General features: G+C 32.8%; 3 protein-coding genes across 4 annotated transcripts; 1 reads left to right on the plus strand and 2 right to left on the minus strand.

Moving 5' to 3' along the window:
* Window positions 1–1,198: 1,198 nt before the first annotated feature.
* Ahcy (adenosylhomocysteinase) lies at window positions 1,199–10,780 on the minus strand. 2 transcript variants are annotated; one of them, XM_077434889.1, is made up of 4 exons: window positions 5,901–6,057; window positions 5,222–5,412; window positions 2,769–2,921; window positions 1,199–2,687 (listed from the first exon to the last, which is right to left on the minus strand). In XM_077434889.1, the coding sequence occupies exons 1-4, from the start codon at window positions 5,923–5,925 to the stop codon at window positions 1,761–1,763; spliced, it is 1,296 nt and encodes a 431-aa protein (XP_077291015.1). In that variant the 5' UTR covers window positions 5,926–6,057; the 3' UTR covers window positions 1,199–1,760. The 2 variants fall into 2 exon arrangements, with proteins under 2 accessions (XP_077291015.1, XP_077291017.1); XM_077434891.1 differs by lacking the exon at window positions 5,901–6,057 and adding an exon at window positions 10,753–10,780 and having other exon boundaries at window positions 1,206–2,687.
* On the plus strand, window positions 7,457–12,417 carry VhaAC39-1 (V-type proton ATPase subunit VhaAC39-1). The gene is made up of 4 exons (XM_077434892.1): window positions 7,457–7,738; window positions 9,540–10,048; window positions 10,912–11,166; window positions 11,247–12,417. The coding sequence occupies exons 1-4, from the start codon at window positions 7,618–7,620 to the stop codon at window positions 11,406–11,408; spliced, it is 1,047 nt and encodes a 348-aa protein (XP_077291018.1). The 5' UTR covers window positions 7,457–7,617; the 3' UTR covers window positions 11,409–12,417.
* THG (tRNA-histidine guanylyltransferase) lies at window positions 11,822–13,971 on the minus strand. The gene is made up of 2 exons (XM_077434893.1): window positions 13,351–13,971; window positions 11,822–12,904 (listed from the first exon to the last, which is right to left on the minus strand). The coding sequence occupies exons 1-2, from the start codon at window positions 13,930–13,932 to the stop codon at window positions 12,557–12,559; spliced, it is 930 nt and encodes a 309-aa protein (XP_077291019.1). The 5' UTR covers window positions 13,933–13,971; the 3' UTR covers window positions 11,822–12,556.
* Window positions 13,972–23,423: the final 9,452 nt, after the last annotated feature.

Consider the following 23,423-nt stretch of genomic DNA (forward strand, 5'->3'; position numbering starts at 1 on the left):
TATAAAAAATAGCTAATCAAAAAAATAAAACGATAGATGCAACCCAATGGTGGATATCCATAGCATATTAAAAAATAATTTCTCTAGTGCCATAATTGAGGAAGGGAGAAGTCTAATACGTTTGTATGGACAAGGCGCTGGTGCCCAGCCCTCTTAATGAAGTGAAGAAAGTATACATAAAAGCTATTGATACTTGCCTTTATGATACTGAAAAATACGTATCTAGTATATGTACGTAAATCTAGATTTAGATACCAATAAATTGTATGATGATATCGGTGTTCTTGAAAATATCATACCTTCCATCAAACCGCCCAATTTTCCTACAAATAAAATATTTTCACTGAATATTATAATTTCAAAATGTTAATAATTCATATGAAAATATTTTTTTATCATAATCTCCAGGTATTAATTAGGTGGCAATCCTACTAATAATATAGGGCCCACTTCAATTTTACCGCCCAGGGCCCCCAAGCAACTGAATCCTCCACTGTTTCCAAGAAATCTTTAGCATTCTCCGGTAACACCATATTTCAAATGACGCTGAAAATTTCCAACTAGAATTATTTAGAAATCCAATAAAAAGCAGGCATAAAAAAATTGTAGCTAATCCAAACAAACCCTAGATAACTACCACTGAGGATTTCGACTCTAATATATTCTGGAACAATCTAATATATAATTTCGAAAGAGACTTTGTATATATGTATGTTTGTTTGGGTCAATTTAATAAAAAAACAAATAAAATTATTACATTGGCCATGTTTAAGCGGTTTATATTATAAATACCGAGCATAGTCGGGTAAAAAAACTAGTATAAAGAAGTCTACTAATGAATGTATTTTTCCAAAACTAGTTCCATCTTCTTCATTGTTGTTAAAATGTAATGCACACAATCTAAAATACTCAGCAATTAGGGATTTCCATTGGCTACTTCTGCTATCCTTATAAATTCAGAAATTCCGGTGTAAACGAATCTTTATAAACGTTGACAAATGAATGACACAGATTATACGACCAATGTTCAATGCATTTTTTTTTTAATGCTACCTGGAAAGGCTTAGCAGGTAGCATTCTTGTTTACTTTGTACATGCTCAAAATTAAACGCCGATCGCCGTTTTTCAGTCTCATGGACTTGTTGGCAAAACGCCGATCAGCGTTGGTCAGCATTCAAAGGGTTAAGAAAAAAATAGTTGTAAATAGGAATTCGCTTTATTTGAAAATAAAGTCAAATGTTGATTGATTTCCGAAAATCTAGTTTTGTAGTCTAGGTAGAAATGTGTATTATTATGCCTAGATCAAGTGGTTTTGATGTGTACAGAAATACCTTAAAAAAGTATTACTACCATCGATATATAATGAATAGATGCGCCTCCACTCGCCAAAAACGCTACTTCAAAAGAAGCAAAAAAAAATGTTTGGTTCCAATACTCCCTATACTCTCAACCCCAGGCCATATGGCACGTCTTAGGTCGTCAAATTTCTAAGGAAGGGCCTATCTATACATTCTATATCGATTATTATTACATTTAAAGGTTGAAAATCTTTGACATAGACTTTCAAAATATAGGAACTCATTAACCAAACAGCTAATAAGCGTGAGAGGTGAAATTAATATTTGAACAATTTAATATTCATTCAACCATTTTATTTATTATGCAGTAAAATCATTTTATTTATTATGCAGTAAAATCATTTTATTTATTATTCACTTATTCACACTAGGTTGCAATGTTATTTTTGATGTATTGAATCATTAATACCGATAATAATCAGGTTTGTAGGGCCCTTCAACAGGTAAATTTAGATATTTTGCTTGTTTGGGTGTTAGCTTGGTGAGTTTTACACCTAGATGATCTAAATGTAAAGCAGCAACTTCCTCGTCCAACTTCTTGGGTAGAATGTGTACACCAACAGGGTATTCATCGGGCTTCGTCCATAATTCTATCTGTGCAAGAACTTGGTTGGTGAATGAGTTCGACATTACGAACGATGAATGACCTGTGGCACAGCCAAGGTTGACCAGACGACCCTCAGCTAATATAATGATGTGATTACCATTCTTCAATTTGAAACGGTCAACTTGTGGTTTGACATTAACTTTGGTTGCATTTTTCTCGAGCCATGCCACGTCTATTTCACAATCGAAATGACCAATATTACATACTACACTGTCGTTTCGCATGACGAGGAAATGTTCTCCAGTTATAATATCTTCACATCCAGTGGCGGTAACAAAAATCTGAGCTTCCTTTGCTGCTTCTTCCATTGTGGTGACTTCAAAACCTTCCATGGCAGCTTGTAAAGCATTAATGGGATCGATTTCTGTGACTAAAACTCTTCCGCCGAAATTTCTGAGAGAATGGGCACACCCTTTGCCAACATCACCATATCCAGCCACGACACAGACCTTACCAGCGATCATGACATCAGTTGCACGCTTAATTCCATCGACCAATGATTCTCGGCATCCATACAGATTATCAAATTTACTCTTCGTTACAGAATCGTTTACATTGATAGCAGGGAGTTGTAAGGTGCCCTCTTTGAACATTTTGTACAGATTGTGGACTCCTGTTGTTGTTTCTTCAGTGATTCCACGAATACCGGCGACAAATTGAGGAAACTTCGAGTGAATCAGATTTGTCAGATCACCACCATCATCCAGAATCATATTAAGAGGCTAAAAAAATTAAATCCATTTGTGAAATTGCAATTTAATACACATTTATACATTATTTATACAAATTATTTTAGAACTTACTTGGTCATTGGGAAACACTAAAGTTTGTTCAATACACCAAAGATATTCTTCTTCAGTTTCTCCTTTCCAGGCATATACAGGAATTCCCGCAGCTGCAATTGCAGCCGCTGCTTGATCTTGGGTGCTGAAGATATTACAACTTGACCATTGTACCTGAAAATTTAATTTAATTAGAGTTAAAAGTAATTATAATTAAAAAATAAATTTTAATATAAAGATGAATAAATATAGACGTATTTACATATGTAGGTATCAAAGATAAAGCAACAACAATAACAATCAACCATACAAATAAACATATCTACATAAATGGAAAATAGGAAATTATACAACAGATTCTGACATAGAAATAAACAGAAAAACATATTTTTGGGATCAAATCGTTGACCCACACATGACGCAAAATGTAACAAAGAATACTTTATCTGTCTTTTTTTTGTGAATAATTTAAAGTTAACACTGATGACCTGTGATGATTAAACAAGTTGAATAACAGCAGAATCCTAATTTTATATAACATAAGCACAATTGCGACATTCGTATATGAAGGTTAATTTTAAAAGTAAAATAAAAATTAAACAATTTTAATATTCAACTTCCTCTACTTTAATGACAATAAGTATTTTATATGTACATATTCCATTAATATCATTACTAAACAAAAAAAAATATTTAAGTTTGGTAACAAAATGATGAAAAAAATTGCCTTTATCGAAGTCAAATTTCTTTTCATATATCTATTTTTTTCTTCTAAATTTGGTTATAAAAATAAATCAACCAGGATTAAATGTGGACTATAATAGTAAATAAATAATTTTTGGTAGCCTGTATAATATTTTGGTAAAATATGGACGCAATTTTTTTTAAATCTATGAAAGATTTCCGAAACCCATCTTTCACTGACTTTTGCAATGTCAAATTTTTAAATATTTCACCTGATATCAGTAGTATGCCATATTTTTTTGATTATAAACTTGCTTTTTCCTATATTAACCATAGATATAGAGAATACATTATTCTACATCTGATATTAACTCATTATGGACTGCCCGAATATTCCCAAAATTCTCTGAGTGCGTATTTTTCGCAAATGGTAAATTAGTAGGTAAATTAAACATAAATCTCAATCGATTAAATAAAAAATTGGAATAGAGCATCTTTACAGTTGTTTTCAACAGTAAAAATTATCAAATTGATCAAACTACGGTGACTGCTATTTTCAATTTTGTACAAAGTTTATACATTTCAATAATTTTCACGTAATAAACGATATCTATTTTATAGATCATTTTATTTAAAAAGTATGCTACGCGAGTATTGTAAATAGGTTTTTGAGCTCTTTTTCCTATTATGCTGTAGATTAACATTAGAATAATATAATACTATGATTACTAACCAAATTAAATTAAATTGTAAAATTGAAAATGATCAGTAGATCAGTAGCTATTAAAATAGATATAAGATGTATTGTGAACATAATTTCGTAATAATAAAAAGCATTTAAAAATCAAAAAAAATGCTACGCGAGAAAAAATCAGTAAATTTCGATATTTGGACATTTGCAATATTATTTTGGAATATTATCGTTAAATTTATTGAAAAAAAAGTCAAGATTTAAACAATAGAAATATGTATATTTATGATTTATTTATCTTTATTTGGGATAAAGATATGCTGGTACGAATCTATAAATGGAAGTTTGAAACTAAATCTTTTAAATTAAATTTGGAGGATGTAAAAACACGGTGTGTAGACGGTCTTTGAATGAAATTTTATTAAAAACACAGTGTACATATGTTAACGGCCCATAGTAAGTTTTAATGCATAACATACTTATAAAACATTTAACAGTTATTATCATTCCAAAGCGAGTCTTAAAATTCGGTTTTTGAGTTTCATTACAATTTTTATAATCCTTTAGATCGAGACTTAACGCACACTTCCACTCAGTACAACTTTTCATGACTTTTCGTGATCAAATCTAGAGTATGTTCAGACAATAAGCCACAAACTGATTTGTTCCCACATTACATCCCTTCAAATTCCGCTAACTTTTTAACTGCCTCTTGTAAGTTACTATATGTTAGTACCAAATATAAAAAAATAGATATCTAAAAATATATATATAGATATGTAAAATGCTTTATTTTATACACGTAAGTGCGAAAAAATAAAACATGCCTATAACCCGATAACAAAGAACCCGTCAGATACATTGATTTATTACAATATAAAACATGTCAGTACTGTTTTTATTACGTTTTTCTTGCAATTTTACCGCATAGATCAGTTTATAATATAATAAATAATTAATTTAAAATCCAGTCTAAAACTATAATATATGCATGGTAAATACTATAATATATGAAAAACTATAATAAATGTATGCTATATTAGAACATAGCATTAAAAACAATTCAATGAAAAGATGTGTAAAATATTTCTGTATTTACCTCAGCACCAAGTTCTTTAAGGGTTTCAATAAGAACTGCTGTCTGGATGGTCATATGAAGGCACCCTGCGATGCGAGCTCCCTTGAGAATTTGCATCGGACCATATTTTCTCCTGCATGCCATTAAGCCGGGCATTTCGTTCTCGGCCATGATGATTTCCTTGCGTCCCCATTCGGCCAAGGAAAAATCAGCTACAAAATGAAAAACCCGAAGGTTAATTTTTGAGAATTATAAAAAAAAAGCTTCCGACATTTAAAGTAAATCGTAATATTACAGTTCGGATAATTTGTTTAATTAAATGGAATTCTAATATAAAACGACGTATTTGATGTATTGGTAAAAAAAAAATTGTGTTGAAATATTCAATACATTTCAAATGCATGTGGTGAAGGAAAATCTAATAAAAACGTGGTTTTTTTATGTGGACGAAAATTTGGAAGGTTAATTTAATTGACATGTTTGTAAAAAAAAAATTACATGGAAATATACATAAGACTATTGCCTAATGATAGAAACATGTAAAACGGTACAAGATTGTATTTTTTGTCTATGAACCGTCGAAGATTGTTTTTTTTAGCTATGAAGTTAAAAATAAAACAGCAGTGTAGAAACTATATAAAAAGCGCCGAATAAGAAAATCAATTTATCAAATAATATATAAAGAATATTTTGAACTCACCAACTTTGTAAGTGGGCTTCGACATTATTTAGCTTTTGAGAATTATTGTTAGCCAAATACAAGTCAGCACACTACCACGACCCGGCTTAAAGTGACGCACGTGTTCAAGCTGAGTCGCTTCTACCAGCGATCATTGCTGACAACACACAGATCAGACGCTATTCTTCATTTTTTTTTTCAAATTATCATTTCAACTAATAAGATAATTGTCTACGTAAATACCCAAAAGGGTATATGTTATCTAGGTTAGTAAGTAATTGTCTAGTTGTTTAATTTAAAATCGTAATTTTATGTATTATCATTAATTAAATAGGTATGGACATTCGAGAAATTTAATTTTATCTAATTATGTAACTTTTTTAGTTTATACAAGTCTATATAATGTATAACGAAAGATAATTAAGTTTTACAGGTTTTTTCTTCCATGAAATTCTTTGTAAAATTGTCAATTATTTTTTATTTTTATATTTCTTATTAATTTTTTTTTCTTAGAGGTGAATCGTTAAGATGTAGTCGTACGTGCCATGTGTTTTTTAAAAAATCTGGCATGCTTAATCTGTGTCATCGTGATCTTCATAAAACACACCCCTAGAGTTTTTTTGGTGATATTTTATCCTTGGTTTAGCAACGGTCGGTAACGATGATTCCCATATTTGGAGAAATATAGGAGAAATTTGTCGAAATAATAAGATCGTATGAATTAAAATTGACCTGAAAAACGCCCTTCTCAACATACGATTCAGTTTGTTTGCGTCATTTACATTTTCTCCGTGTCAAATAAGCTAGCTTATAATATTGTGCTTTTTTTCATTTGCATAATTGGCGGTTTATTACTTGTTCATGGAATTATTGTATTCCCTGGTAGGATTTTGATAGTAAAAGAAAAATGATTTCTTAACAATTTTTCATAAGCTTGGAAATTCATATATTTGCAATAATCACTAGTTTCTCCAAATGTTGCTACTAAAATAGCAATTATCATTCGAGTTCACATGGCAAGTGATGATTTTTTTTCTCTTTTGCCTGATGGAATTTTTTGTTATCCCAAGATTTTGATACTGTGTAATAAGAATTGAGTCATTTTTTTTATCGAAGAATCTTATTTTTTGAATCTAGGATCTCTGGCTTCCTGGATATTGCTTTTTTTCTATTGATATTTTTCTAAAAATTTTATACCGCCTGGCCAAATACAACATAACAATAAAACGAAATACCATTGGTCGCCGTAAAGATTTTGCGGGACAAGAGGGAATAAAATACAAGAGCAATGCAGCATTTAAGCTTTCTCTACTTTTATTATTAAACATACCGATTATAAAGTTATATTGGTAGTAAACATGAGCTGCAATGAAGGAATAAATGAAAAAATATTAATATCATAAAATTGTTATTTTTTGACTTTGTGACCCAAGTGGCCGACGACTGCAATTTTTCCTCTAATATATAATTAAAAAAGATATTTTGAAATACATGAACTCCTTTTTTTCGTAGTATTTTAAAAGTGAATACGAAAAATCAATATGACAGAAGCAGAAACTTGACGAGGGCCTGCGGTTGTGTTGGCAGGTCCGAGTCATATGACTGCGACTGTCAGGTGAGTAGCAGAGTAGCAGAGTAGCACCAGTCACCAGTCACCAGTCAGCTGCAGTTCTATCGAATCGCGAACGCCTCGCGAGACATCGACATCCGCTGGTTTCCGAAGTCTCCGGCCGTCAAGATGATTGGTTGTTTGTTCAACATCGATGGAGGCTACCTGGAGGGTCTTTGCCGTGGATTCAAGTGCGGCGTTCTCAAACAGGCCGATTACCTCAATCTGGTGCAATGCGAAACGCTCGAAGGTATTCACTCATCACTATACCCACATTTTATGCTTTTATATAGGCGATCCATACTCATTATGAGATGCTATATACCTGGTATATCTCCTTTCTGCAATATGTATGTACATTTGTATGTATTAGGATTATATTAATATAATAAAAATCAATTCCTTATCTTGGAACCTTCACAGTAGAATTGTGTACGAAGAAAATTTTCAAAGCAATTCCAAAATAAAAAAAAAGTTGAACGAATGTTGATAGATTTTAAATATACTAGTATCCAAGGTTATTCTGTCCCAGATATTGAATTCTAAATTTATTATTATAATTTTTTTTTTGACTAGCATTGAAATTTTAACTTTGACATTGAAACTCACCCCGATATGTCGCTACATATAGCCTGAGAAGCACAAACTACAAATTTAAATCATAAAGTTGAACAGATTTTAAAAATACTTAGTATGATTTTCAATGACTTTATAATTGGCAATAAAGATATAAATTGCCAACACATTGAGAAAATCAATAAAAGTAGACAAAGGCGACTTTATCCAAAAATACGATTTACCATGATTTTAAGGTAAGGTGACCATTGGTACTGTTTTTACGAGTACAGTACTGGTTTTTTGAGTATCTGTCCTGGTAAGTCATGAGATAAAACCAGTACACTTTTATCTTATAGATGAATTTAAATATACAAAGCCTTCAGTGAAAATGTCTCCTACAAAAATATTGGAAAATTAGTTAAATATTGTCTTTTTTAACCAGGAACATATGCTTCTGCCGAAGGAACTTTTTCTTCAACAATATGTGGTTCAGTGATGAAACGCAATATTGAATGTTAAAACTTTAAACTGTTTGCTAATCGACAAGAATAATTTTAACCAGTTCTGTGTAGAATTTTATAAGAGCATTAAAGTATTTAGAAAAAAAATTTTTTTTTTGTTAAAATGAGCTGGTTTTTAATTTGAAAATAATGGTCACCTTATTTTATGGGATTTTATGAGAAATCGGTGTATGTAAGAAAAAAAGGTTCAAGTGTAAAATTAATACAAGGGTCTTATTTTAGGAGAAAGACTGTATATATGTATAAATATATTGGCTCTCGGTCTTATAAAGTTACGGAAAAATTATTAAGGAGCTTAAACCTCTACTACGTTGAGGAATTCAAAACGTAATCTTCTCTAGAATAGAAGGATTTATGATCTCCAAATTTTTATAGCATTTTAGTTTAATAGCTAGAGATTATGTTTTATGAAATTGTGAAGTATTTGATATATGTATTTCGGATTATTTCTGTTAACTGTGTGTCAATATGGGATTGCATTGTGACTTATTTTTTGGTTGTTTGTTTCATGATATATGAAAGATATAGACACATTTCATGTGTTAAGCTTTCACTTGTTGCATCACAATGTATATGTTACAGTTCAAGTTTCCACTCCAGTTCATTCATGAACATACTAGTTTGTTCATACACGAACTATTGGCTTTATTTTAAGTGCTAACAGTCAAAATCTTTCTTCAAATAATACTTTTGAGCAGTCAGAACGCCAAATATTCAATAGGGAAATTCTATGGTTTGTCAATTTGTGTAAAATATAACCGGTCAGATTGGTTCTTGTCTGAACAAACTAGTATGTTCATGAACGAACGAAATGCACACTTGGACTGTAACATATATAATCTATTAATATAGCAATTTAAAGTTTTCATTCACACTAATGTAAAATTTTAAGTATAAGTTTTTATTGAATTTAATTTCATTTATACTTATGTATAATTGAAGTCTTATCTTATTGATAATTTTCATTTACAGATCTAAAGCTTCACTTGCAAGGTACCGACTATGGTACGTTTCTCGCCAACGAACCGAGTCCATTGTCCGTTTCAACGATCGACGACAAGCTACGTGAAAAACTTGTGATTGAATTCCAACACATGCGCAACCACGCTGTCGAACCACTATCGACCTTTTTGGACTTCATTACTTACAGTTACATGATTGACAATATCATCCTGCTGATTACTGGAACGTTGCATCAGAGACCTATCTCTGAATTGATTCCCAAGTGTCATCCGTTGGGATCTTTCGAACAGATGGAGGCTATTCACGTAGCCGCCACGCCCGCAGAGCTGTACAATGCAGTACTCGTTGACACACCGCTGGCTCCGTTCTTCGTAGACTGCATTAGCGAACAGGATCTTGACGAAATGAATATTGAGATTATTCGTAATACTCTGTATAAAGCGTACTTGGAAGCTTTCCACGCATTCTGCAAAGAAATCGGAGGAACAACTGCCGATTCCATGTGCGAAATTCTAGCGGTACGTATTTGTTTTAATTTGTTATCTATGTGTATTTGCAGATTAAATTATAAATTTCGGTTCCCACAGTTTCACACTTACATATATACTTGTAGAGCTACTAAAATGTTGGCTTTCATACTGTGTGTTTACTAAACCTTTTCCGGAATGCTTTAGCGCTTCGAATCTTATGTAATATGCTAGTACGAAATATTCTGCCATAATATGGAGACCTAGTGTTAAGAGTCCATTGCTTGAGAGCTGTGAGAGTGCAGAGGAGGTTTCTGAGATTTATTTATTTATTTTTTACATATATATCAGGAAAGGTTTCTATAAACCCGAATTAGTTTCCAATTTTGATCAAGATCTGGCCAGAAACACTGGGCCAGGGAATGAACCCATAACATTACACCCCATTGAAAGCATTACACGCCAACCACTGAGCTATGTTACTGGTTGCAGATATACTTATATGCTAGTTTATGGTCGATAACACATAAGTATATTTGGGAAAACATTTCTACAAATTACTGGTAGACTTGGTGAGCAATCCTCAAATTCTTGCGAAATTGAGTTTCAACCCAACCAACTCAATTACATTAAATGCCACAATTTGTTCTCTTCTCCTGTGGCACGTACCAATTTGATGGCTTCGTCACCGCAAGGGGCATTGAAATCCTCAACCAGATTTCTGTTAGCTTCGATTTGTTCAATCTAAAATATACCAATCTGGAATAAATGTGTAAAAAACATACAATCTTTAAATTTATGATATACTTTTTCCTATTCTTATAAACAAGGTTGATTGTGTTTACATATATGCCTTTTATCAATTGATTGTGTTTGCTGTATGATTAATGCATCATTTTTTTTTTGTTTACTAGTTTGAAGCAGATCGACGTGCGATTATTATCACGATAAATTCGTTTGGAACTGAACTTTCAAAAGAAGATCGTGCTAAATTGTATCCTCGTTGTGGAAAATTACATCCAGATGGCTTAGCAGCCTTGGCACGAGCCGATGATTACGAGCAAGTAAAAGCTGTCGCTGAATACTATGCAGAATATTCAGCGCTATTCGAAGGAGCTGGTAACAATGCCGGGGATAAAACGTTGGAAGACAAATTTTTCGAACACGAGGTAATGGTCTCAAATTATATATTTTTATTTCATAATTTTATTTAATATTCATAATCTGCAAAATTTGTATTTTTTTTTAGGTTCGACTAAACGTACATGCGTTTTTGCAACAATTCCACTTCGGCGTCTTCTATTCGTACTTGAAACTGAAAGAACAGGAGTGCCGTAACATTGTATGGATTAGTGAATGCGTTGCACAGAAACACCGAGCAAAAATTGATAATTATATTCCCATATTCTAAAACTAAACGTTGATGAAATTATTTGATTGTGTCTTTATATTTATTTAGTTGAATAACAAACGATAAAAGATTATATTGGTTTATTTTTTTGAATAAAGCTCAGATTTTGTTTTCCAGTTTACAATTTACTCTTCAGACACAATCGAGATATTTCAATTGTTTGCATGTTGTTTGTGAATGTGAATATTCAAATATATATGTATATTATTTAAAATTTTAAATATTGTCGATAGTATAATATGTATATGTATATAACAATGCCGTTCAAATATAATAATCTAAAATATGCATAATTATAGAGCACCCGTTTTGATGAGACGCTTTTAATGTTGTTTCTCCAAAAATTGCATTATGGATTCCAAATCTGAAGTTGATTTTAGTTTTAAAATAAAAACAGTATTAAACACAATTTAATGGAAAAGTAAATCCTTTTAATTTTTATGCCATGACGTTGGTTATATCAAAATAAATTGTTTAACGTCATTTATACATCAAACATACATATGTTTAGGCATTGCTCATTTATTAGCTGTAAAATATATAATATATTTAAAAGTTGAAAATTTTGTGGATGTTATTGAACAAAAAAATATTGTAAATACATTTAATTTACATTCCTTTTACATAAAAAATTACATCTACATACATTACCTTTTAATTCATGTTAATTTCTTTTGTGTAATTATATTACAAAATATCTTGAAAAATATGTTAATAAAAAAAGTAGACACTTAAAAATGATTTTCCTCAACCTATTTATTGATGAAAGTGGAAATATGTACATATATGTATAATATAAAAAATGTAGAAATAGAGATTCATCTCAATCGGTCGGAATTAGAAACAGATTTAGCACCAAAAATGTCTTCTACAAATGTATTTTATTTTTCGTTCTAAAAAATGAACTGATTAATTTGTAAATCCATAACCTTCTAATAAAGTAAATAAGGTATTATATGAGATTTCATGTTCATTAAATAAAAACCTTGCATTATGAGCTGTCTAGTTCAAGAATAGTTTTATTACATTAATTGTCGAACAATTTTCAACCATATCTATTCCAAGAAATCAACATGGGATTAAATTTATTCATAGCAAGAATTTATAATACTATAAAAGATTTCAACAGCATGAATAATTTTTTAAAGTCATAATTGATCTTTTTTATCCTGTTCTGCCGCATTTTTTCTGTTTCTTCGTTTATTTAATTGTTCTAAAATTAAACTATGAATTTCTTGGGGCAATTCGTACATTTGTGGTGCTTTATTTTCTAATAATTCCGAATGGGTTTTCCAAAACTTCTCTTGAATCATGTCTTCATGTATATTAACAATCAAACTTGATTTATTATCATTAAGTGGATCTATAACTTTTTTACGAAGTAGAATAGTTCCTTTCTTGAACATCACAGGTTCGTTGTTATAATTTATATTAAACTTACTAAACAGTATCTCATTTTTATCAGCAGCAACAGTACCACACAAAAAGGTTTCAGCCTAAAAATAATTAAAAAATATATAAACACCAATTTTATAGAGTGAGTAATTAAATATGGGTGACCGTCACCGCACCGAATGTTAAAAAATCGAAAATGTTCGTTTACCATGCATACATATGAAAAACGATTAGTATATATATCAGTGGCGTGCGGTAAAACTCCCTCTCCCCCGTCGTACATCCTCACTTAATCTGTGCGAGCAAGATACAATAGGAACAAGAGGAACAGGCTTTTCCTCCCGTATCCTGCGCGCGCACATTAAACAAGGCTTTATGACAAAAAGTGGGATAATTTCACTGCATGACACTGATATATATTATATATACATATATAGTACCGTTTACCATACACCCTTTTTTTTTATCTTTGTCTTCCGATATTTGCTTTTTCGATCTTTTGACTTTCGGTGCCGTGAGGTAGACCCATTAAATATATATATAATACCTCAGCTGGAGTCATTTTTGATCTTTGTACCAAATTCCAAAAGGCAGTATTGTATAAGTTGTTTATGTGCAAATCTGCCTGTCTCCAACTAAGATAGTCGACTAGATCTTTATCTGAAGGATATAACACATATCGTCCGTCGAAACTGGGAGCATACTTCAACTTAACATCATCGAAATGTTTACTCCAGTGAAATACGTACAGGGAGGTGAACAGACTAGTTACTGTAGACATTATTTTACTACCTCGTCGATTGTAGATGGATGTGTCCTTTTTAAATACGAAAGAATATTCATCGCTTTGTCCGTAGCTTAGTATCACTTCGTGATATTGTTCCATAACGCCGAGAGCGGCCCGATTCATCAGGTCGAGACTCCTCGCGTCATTGGGTTTTGAGAAGTTGTGAACGTCGGCAAATTTATGGAAACTTTTGCCGTCAACCCTGATGACGACCCAACAGTTTGGCAACAGATTGTCATCTTGCTCGTACTTTTTCACATATTCGAATTTACTATTTGCCATATTTCTGGTAAATATATGTTGTAAACATCGAAAGACTGACTTACGAAACGTCAACGCCATGTGTCTTTAGCATTGTTTGGTCCAAAGCCAACTATGTATGGCCATGCGTCATTGGAAATGTCAACAAACTAAATGGACATTTAATTAATTTTTGGTAAGTATATAAATCAGTTTTAGGCCAGTATTTTATTAAAAATATGTTCAGTATTATATTATTAAATATCAGTATAAAAAACAGACGAATACTATAAAATACAGCCATTAGAAATATTTCTTAAATCGACTTTTAAGATAATGAATAAATAATTAAATAATATCATTGATTATCATACATATTCATGTAAAAAACATTGGTTTTATAGTAAAAATTAAGCTTACATTGAACTAGGGGGCTTTTTCTAAAATAAAAAATGAATTTCAATTGCAATTCCAAACTGAAAGCTCTTTACAAGGAAAAACTATTTTATAATGAAATTTTTTTTAAATAAAAACAATTCGAATGACTTTTAATGCTTAATGTATAAATAAACTCAATTTAATTCAAGTTTCACGCTATTGAAGCCCGAAATTTAAATTTAATTTATCAAAACAAAAACTCAAATGAACGCTTTCTTATTTTTTTTTTATTATTATAAAACTAAATAAATAATGAAGAAAAAATAATAGTTCAATTAGGTATATTACAATACATACGTGTGACTGGCGGATGTCCTGGATTTGAAAATTTAAAAACTAAAAACAATATAAAAGTGTATATATGTACATATGTTTTTAAAATTGTATTCAAATAATGTAGGCGTTTTCTTTTGTTATTTTTTACCTGAAAATTTTATTGATGTAGGTAAGCATTAAAGTATTTCTCCTATTATACATACAATTATGTACTAGGAACCATATGTATTATGATCATCAAAATAGAAGGTTCTGCATTAAAAGAAAAGACCGATAAAAACATTTCTAGTCCGTTAATTTGTTTCATTTTGATTTCAGTTCCGTGCAATAATACTTTTGTAATAAGAAAACATGAAAAGTATTTCAACATTCGATTTTCACCACTACAAAAAAGGAACAATACCTACAACTAGTAAGTTGCTTCAAGTTTAAAAAAATGGATAAAACATATTTATATTTGCGGTGGGCCTGGTTTCACCAATTCTCGTTAAATGAAGTCTTCATTTCTATCTTCTTCTTCTTCTAATGCCGAATCCGTATTCGGACGTAGACGACTACCATGGGCAGACATCATTTATGGCCCGTGCGAATTCTTCCCTATCATGGGCAAGCCGAAATAACTTTTCGAGACCGAGTCCCATCCATGACCTGATATTCCGGAGCCAAGAGAGCTTCTTTCTCCCAAGCCACCGTTTGCTTTATATTTTCCCTTCTATGATTGTTTGTAGAAGGCGATATTTGGGGCCGCGAATAATATGGCCAAAGTATTCCATCTTACGACGCTTCACCGTGTCCAGAAGCTCTCTCTTTTTATGAAGAAGCTGAAGGACTGTTTCGTTTCTTACATGCCCTTCCACGAGATCTTTAGCATCCTCCGGTAACATCAAATTTCAAAGGACTCTATCATGTTCATGGATGCCACTAACAGCGTCCACGTTTCGCATCCGTACAGCAGCACCGACCAAACATAGGAGTGCAGGACTCTTAAGCGCAATTTCATAGACAACCTTCGATAACCCAAAACATTTTTCATGCTGCCGAAGGCATTTCTTGCTATTTCGATCCTTCTTCTTATCTCCATTTCGGAACTGATGTCCGCATTGATCATTGCTCCTAGGTATTTGTATTGTTCGACCTGTTCAATCATTTGTCCGCGCACACTCAGGTTTAATGGATCCGTTTTTTTTCTTTACATATGACCATTGATTTTGTCTTGTTAATATTAATAGACAGACCCCATTTTTGACATGAATGATCAATTGCGATCAATAACGATTGCAGGTCTTCGGCACTCTCAGTCAATATTGCCGTATCATCAGCGAAACGGATATTATTTATAATTTCGCCGCCTATTTTTACTCCTATTCGACTATCGACTACCTGGTTGAACACCATTTCCGAATACAGATAGAAGAGCATGGGCGACAATACACATCCCTGCCGTATCCCTCGACTAATTTCTATTATTTCAGTTTCCAAGTCTTCAACCTTCACGACAGCAGATTGGTTCCAATATAGGTTCTTCAAAAGGGCGATATTAATTTGTCATGTTCCACTCTATCAAATGCCTTTTCAAAGTCGATGAAACAGACGTATATCCTCTTTTTGAAATCCCTACACTTTTGTAGGAGTACGTTCATGCAGAACAACGCTTTTTTTGTTCCCAATCCTCCTCTGAATCCAAATTGCGAATCGCTTATCATACTTTCGCACTTACGCCTTATTCTCTCTTGGATGATTTTGAGAAGTATTTTAAGGGTGTGGCTCATTAAACTTATCAATCTATAGTCATTTCAGCTGGTTGGCTTATTTTTTTATGGTAAGGGAATAAATGTTGACTGCAACCATTCATGCGGGATTTTACCAGTTTCATATATAATATTTGATTGAAAAGTTTCTTCAGTATTCGAATGCCTTCTTCATCCAATAATTTTAATAATTCTACAGGAATAGAATAATTTCCTGGAGCTTTTTTATTTTTGTCCTTTTTGATTGCATTTTCAACCTCAGATTGTAATATACTCGGACTTGATGTTTGAAATGCTTCCCTTATTTCTTGTTCAGTACGTTGTGTTTGAAAATTTTCTTCTATATATTCCTTCCAAATGTTACATTTTTCAGCCGTATTGCTTGCAAATTTTCCATCTTTGTTTTTCAAATACATTGATTTGTTACTGTTTTTATTAATGACACCACTAACACTCTTTATTTTTTTGTGCATGATTAAAATGATCATGTATTTTTTCCATTGTCTCTATTTCATGGAATTTTTCTTCCAAGTGCTTCTCTTTCGCTTCTTTTAACTTTTTGCGAATCAAGCGGTGGATATCTTTATATCGAGCGCCGTCTGTATTTTTAAATGTTCTTCGGCGGTCCATTAAGTCTAGAATTTCTTCCGTCATCCATTCATGTTTTTTTGTTAAATTGGTATCTTTGACTAATATTTCCTTACTAGGTTCATCGATAGCCTTTTTAATTTTATACAAATTGTCATCTACTGTGTCTTCTGTCATTGTATTGTAGTCTACGTTTTTCATTCCGTTGTTAATATTACGAGCAAGGTTTTTTGACGTCTCTGGCATATTAAGTAGTTCAAGATTTAATCGCTTATTGGATTCCTTTTTTTATGTATATTTTTTAGGCGCCACTTTAATTTTGCTCCCAATAAGCAATGATCTTAATTAGCATCCGCTCCAGGGTATGTTTTCACCGCATGTATAGCGTTGCGAAACCTTTTATTTATAATAATATAATCAATTTGGTTACGAATTATCCTGTCATTGTAACCGTCTTGTGGTGACTCCCACGTATATAATCTCCGTTTAGGAAGATCGAACCACGTGTTCGTTACGATAAGATTGTTTTCTTGGCAAAATGCTATTAAACGGTCTCCTCTTTCATTCCTTTCACCCAAGCCAAATTTCCCAGTGACATCTGTTTGGATATTTCCTACCTTCGCATTGCATCGCATTCATTTCTATACTTGAATATAATTTGTCATCAATTTTGAATAAGATTAATAATCTTATGTTTATTACAGCTGGTAAACGGATTATTTAGCAAAAATCTCAAATCTCACTCGAGTGTCTCGTTCGTACAATATTTCGCGATGGCGTTTTTGGGTGCCAGGTGTTCCGTGATCGAGATTTTAGTGACTTGCGCGAGATCGATTTTTGCGGAATAATCACCGAACCATTACAGCTACATGCATATGTATGTAATAAAACCAAAACCCTTTAAATTGAAAATTCTAGGATAATAATTTTATTTAAAATAATTAATTAGCATTTAATTAAAAGTTGAGATAAGTCGTAACAGAGTAGAGATATTGGAAAATGTTTCTGGAATGATTACTATGATGATCCTAGTACCAAACCAACGAGACAAGTATAGAAACCGAGAGTTAATTTCACGAGAATTGATGTTTCGCATGGGACCTCAATAATTGCACATCCCCTCAATAGTATTTTCGATCTGTAGTCTATTTAATATTTTTTCTGATGGAACAAGATGTTATGGTAATTCGTAGTTTTATTTTATCACGCACACGGGTAACATTAGCACCTAGTTATGGTCGACCCCCCCGGGGTTCTAAATTTGCACGAAATATGCGAGTGCGGTTTTAGCGTGATAGTTCATAACACGTTTCGCCGACCCCTTCCCTATAATCGTTTCTCTAATATTAGATTTTAGAGGTCTTAAAGGATCTTTTGATGTTTTTTCATTTTTCTTTGACGCGTAAAAGAGCCAATATAAATGTATGTCCGAAAAGGGTTGAACGCGCGCATCAGTTGCAATTATCAAATTTTCGCACAATTCGCTTATGATTAATGCATTCGAAATATGAATTTTAATTTTATTATTTCGATACACGCATCGTTTAAGTACGTATTAATATTTATAGCGAATGCATGCTTACAGTATGTACCTGTTTTAACTATACATATGCAGTAGATGCGTTGAAATCGTGCAGAGAATACAATTTTTTTATTTTCAAAGCTAAAATTTCCTTTATATCTACTTGTATATAATTGAGATTTTAAAAAAAGAACGCAAAACACAATCGCCGATACATGCATATATAATAATATGTATGTACATATGTACATACCAACCCAAATTTGGCAATATGTATTTAAATTAATTTATTATGTATGTGTTGTAATTATCATCATTCATCATCATTTAAAGCCGTTTACCATCCACTGCTGGATGAAGACCTCTCCAACTCACTTTCACTCATCTCAGTTTTGCGCAACTCTCATCTATTTTACCCCACACATTTTTCTAAAATTGTCTACCCATCTGCTTTGCGACCTTCCTATCACACTTTTACAGTCTCTCGGGTGCCAATCCAGCACTTCCTTTGTCCACCTTTCGTTCATTCTTTTAACTACGTGACCCGCCCATTGCTATTTCAATCTCCACGCTCTTCACTATATCCACTACCATTGTCATACTTCTCACCCACGTATTCCGTTTCTTATCTCTTCTCACCATGTCGAGAATACAGCGTTCCATACTTTTATGACGTCCACCAGTTCTTTATATGTATTTCACGCTTGAACATTTATTTTTCAAATTATTAAATAAATGTCTTATTTATTTCCAATAATTACGAAATACGAATACAAAATTTAATGATACTTTGAAATCAAAGTTAAATTGCAAATGGACTTTCTTTGGGTATCACATATCTTGATTATTCATACATATAAATGCCAAATTATTTTTTTACAAAATAAAATGGCATGTTTACATCTTCAGCTAATTTGTTAAATCGTGATACGTTTTGAATAATTATGGACAGTGAAATATTTGGGAGTTCACAGACATTTTTGAAAATTGAGAAAATCTTTATTGAAGGTTACTAGTGCCTGCGGTCAAGCATGAATTTGCAGCGATTATTTTTGGATTTATTATCCCCATCCTTATGATTCTAAAATAAAATTAGAAAATAAGTTGGATTTTAAGTCTTTAACTTAGATAAATGTTCACACGTTAATTTGTTGAATTTTAATGCGAATATTTAATCGCTTACCCATTAATTATTGATTTTTTGTTCAATTTTTATATTGCAAATATAATATCGACTAAGATTAGAAATTATATAAGAAATTAATCTTTCTAAAACTAAAAATACACGACTGAAACAACAATTTGTACAAACATTGAGATAATTGAGAGACGATGACACAAGGTATTAAAAAAAATTATATTGAAATCGGAGATGATTACTTTAAAGTGTTTTAAGGATATGATTTGACTATCGAGTCTTTAAGATAGTCTTACATTTTCATAATCATAAGTACAGCGAAGAGTGATTAGGGCAATATTGTTTTTTGGCGTTATGGCTATTGTTGACTGCGTAGAAAACCTTTAATTTTGATCACCTGGCTTTAGCACTGTTGGAACGTGTATTGTATTTTGGGATTGTCCATTGACCATCCGCCTTATAATCATAAGTGCTTGTATTACCAAAGAAAGTCATCTAGTAAGCAGTTTAGCTCGGTCTATGTAACCACCGAGAGCTTCCCGGGTTCAAACCCTGAGTTGACCTCGATTGAAAATAATTTATTCAGAAGTATTTCTGCAGTACTGCTGGTCAGACTTGGATATTTGACTCCAAGTCCGTCTTTTCCTATCAGAAATTGCCAATTTATCTGATTTAATTTTTGAAACGATTTTAATACATATGTAGGTGTAGCTCAGTGGCGACCCGCAAAATAGCATCATGGGAAAAATATAAATTATTAATTGAAATTCGAAAGAAGGTATAGATACCAGCTTATTAGACGACTGTAAAAATTATACATCAACATTCGAACCTCTGACGAATGCCGGTTTGTATAAGTATAGTCTCGTAGAAGCGTCTCGATATTGCTGCACCAAGAAGGGCTAAAAGGTGGTCGCATAACAAGCGTCCATCGTTCGATTATTATTATTGGTGTCATAAATGTGCATTAGGTGTGCAATTCGCGAAGCACCCGCGGCCCTAATATGAGGGCGAGCAGGATACCGTCTGATAATGGTGCCCCGACAAACAATCAATTTAATGCAACAGCTGGCTGCAAGTCGAGTGCATCGAAAGCGCATCCGAGAAACGACGCGCCGACGACAGAAATTGGGTGAATTAATGAAAATCTCTAACCGACTATAATTAGCATTAAACCCTTTCAACTAAACTGTGTTACATTGTACATATATTTACATATGAACATACATATATACCTATACATAGGGTCGATTGCAATCGGCCATTGGCACGCAGAAGCCTTTCGAGCTAACCCCTGCCCGCTGAATGATTTCGTGCGCGATCATTGGTGGAGAGCAGCGGAAGCCGCAAAACCGTCCATCCACTCGGAAAAGGGCTGAAAACCCGGAAAATCCCTAATGAGATTTCCACGTCGGATGCACACTGCGAATCCTGGTAACGCCAACGGCCCGATGGAAGCCAACAAAGTCGACAAATACAGTATCGCGATCATTGTAACGCAACCTAACGAAACACTGACCCAACGTATGTACATATGTATGTATGTACGTATGTCGTTTTATCGTTTCTTGAAAAAATATTTAAATTTTGCATAATGATCGCAATCGGTGCAAGTGCGGGTGCGTGTGTGTGTGTGTGTTTCTTTTTTGTTTTCGAAGAATGATCATTTTATTTGCAAGCTCATGCTGTTCGGAACCAGCTCGCGAATAAATACATACACTCGGTAATTCGTAATATCACATAATATGTACATCGCTTTTGGCACCTGCGCTTCTCTCTCGACAAACGGCAAAAATGAAAGGTTTTATCTTGAATGCCGAATGAAGAATCACTTTTTATCGGTTCGCTTTGGAATTTATACCTATTTATTTTATATATAAATATTCGAAGCTTTTGTTTGGTACCGTGTACATACATATGTATGTATAAACACAGGGCCGCGTCTACCATATGTACTAATGTGTGCAACGCACACAGGCGGCTGAAATAAATAAGAGTTGAAAAATTTATGTTCTTTAAAAATACGAAACAAGACATCGTACTTTTTAAAATGCATTAAGGTTGTCTTGTTGATTGCTGTTGCAAGTCAATGCACCCGAACGGGGTGTGTTGATTCGGGGAAATAACGGGACAGCAGGTATAGCTTCGGTCCGCATAGAGCAAGGACTTTTATGTTCAATTATCTTTGCGACTGCCGGATGTATTTCTTCAAGGATGTTGAGTATTGGTTGGTCATCGAAATAGCAATGTCTTAAATGTGGAATTGGGGGTAAAAACACTATATTTTCATGAATTAACTTGAAAACGTTCAGTCTCTCTTGTCGTCTAGTACTGTTCAGAACTAAACGTTTTTGGTTTTCTGTGTTTTTCTGGTTAATTTTTATTCCACTTTAATACTATACCCTTAATCAATATACATAATTTATACAAATGCTGATAAATTAAAGAGAGGCCGATTTAAATTTGCACACAGGCGGCTGAACTCCTAGGCGTGGCCCGTAAAAACTATTATTGGATTTTACGCACTTTTGTACGTACATATGTATGTACGTATAACGCAAATTATTCCCGAGTGAACAAAATTAAAATCATATCTTACTACTTATAAGTTCGAGCTTATTAAATTTCTCCCCGACGATGATAATGTCATTAAAGGCTGTATATATGTGTAAGCTTTATTACGGCGACCTCAAATATTTCTGAAATTTAAATGTCCGCTAATGGAAGTCATTTTGCGGTTTTGCCATTGATTTTCGAATATCGCGTTCCTGTTGCGGTCGCGAGCATTGGGAAGTTGGAAAGTATTGAATTGCTATTATCAGCAACGGCGAAATGAAAAGGCCATTCTTTCGCAAATGAGTTTCTGAATTTAAAAACCGAACGCGATAATAATTATGTATTTACTTAAAGTACTCGTGCGAATGTAAGTATCACTTGTACGTGATTTGAATGCGTTTCGCATTTTAATTTTTTCAATTTTTTTTAACCGAATTGAGGGTAGGTGTCATTTTTTAACACACATTTATTTTTATATCGTCCTTCAGTGATTGCTAAATGCGCAAGATGTGATCTTAAGCAAACTGTTAATTTTTTACAACGTCGATGGCAGCGCAGCACCTTGCGGCGGCTGCCACGCGCCTGAGCTTTTACGCGTGTAAGCAGAGATACGTGCTTTTTTTTCTACTTGTCGGTAAAATATAATGTGCTCGATCACAGGCAAAAGTAAATTTATTGTATTATAATGAAATTTCGGCAGTTAATATATTATATTTTCGGTTCCTATATGTAATTTTTTTTTTGATCAGGAATGTGAATAGTTTTCTTGTAATCCATTTTGCAATCATTTGATCAAATTGCGTAAATATTAACTAATTTTTACCAACAAAAAAGAGAAGTGAATTTAAGAATCGATAAGACTCAATTAACGATTGTATTTTCGTGACAGTTATTTCTGCTGCTTAGAACAGAGGGAATTGGGTAGGAATCTTAAAGGTCTGTTCATACCTATCCAGCACGACCCGAATCCTGCAAGTATCCTGCAAGTACGGACAGTATTCTTTAGTACATTCTATATGGACGCGCATGAATGCGTAAATGCGCATGCGCGAATGGAGTATGAATACCTTAATATAATGTACCAAAGAATACTATCCGCACTTGCAGGACACCTGCAGGATACGGGTCGTGCTGGATAGGTATGAACAGACCTTAATAAGTTTTTTATAAATTACAAAACTTAGTTATGATGGGATGGATGTTCGAAAATGAATTGAAATATGGGACATACATATACACATATGTATATAATAATATTTGACAACTTCATTTATGTAGAAATTTTAGAGATTCCCTTCGGGACTTCAAAGCTCTCCTCCCTTTCTCT

This window comes from Arctopsyche grandis, chromosome 7 (assembly GCF_051622035.1).
Source record: "Arctopsyche grandis isolate Sample6627 chromosome 7, ASM5162203v2, whole genome shotgun sequence".
Classification (NCBI taxonomy): domain Eukaryota; kingdom Metazoa; phylum Arthropoda; class Insecta; order Trichoptera; family Hydropsychidae; genus Arctopsyche; species Arctopsyche grandis.

Coding starts and splice junctions, on each gene's coding strand:
- VhaAC39-1 (XM_077434892.1), top strand. CDS start 7,618: ATGATTGGTTGTTTGTTCAACATCGATGGAGGCTACCTGGAGGGTCTT. Junction 7,739..9,539: donor GCAATGCGAAACGCTCGAAG/GTATTCACTCAT, acceptor TTTCATTTACAG/ATCTAAAGCTTCACTTGCAA. Junction 10,049..10,911: donor CCATGTGCGAAATTCTAGCG/GTACGTATTTGT, acceptor TTTGTTTACTAG/TTTGAAGCAGATCGACGTGC.
- Ahcy (XM_077434891.1), bottom strand. CDS start 10,780: ATGTTTTTTACACATTTATTCCAGATTG. Junction 5,413..10,752: donor TACACATTTATTCCAGATTG/GTATATTTTAGA, acceptor TTCATTTTGTAG/CTGATTTTTCCTTGGCCGAA. Junction 2,922..5,221: donor TTAAAGAACTTGGTGCTGAG/GTAAATACAGAA, acceptor TTAAATTTTCAG/GTACAATGGTCAAGTTGTAA.
- THG (XM_077434893.1), bottom strand. CDS start 13,932: ATGGCGTTGACGTTTCGTAAGTCAGTCTTTCGATGTTTACAACATATA. Junction 12,905..13,350: donor CAAAAATGACTCCAGCTGAG/GTATTATATATA, acceptor AATTATTTTTAG/GCTGAAACCTTTTTGTGTGG.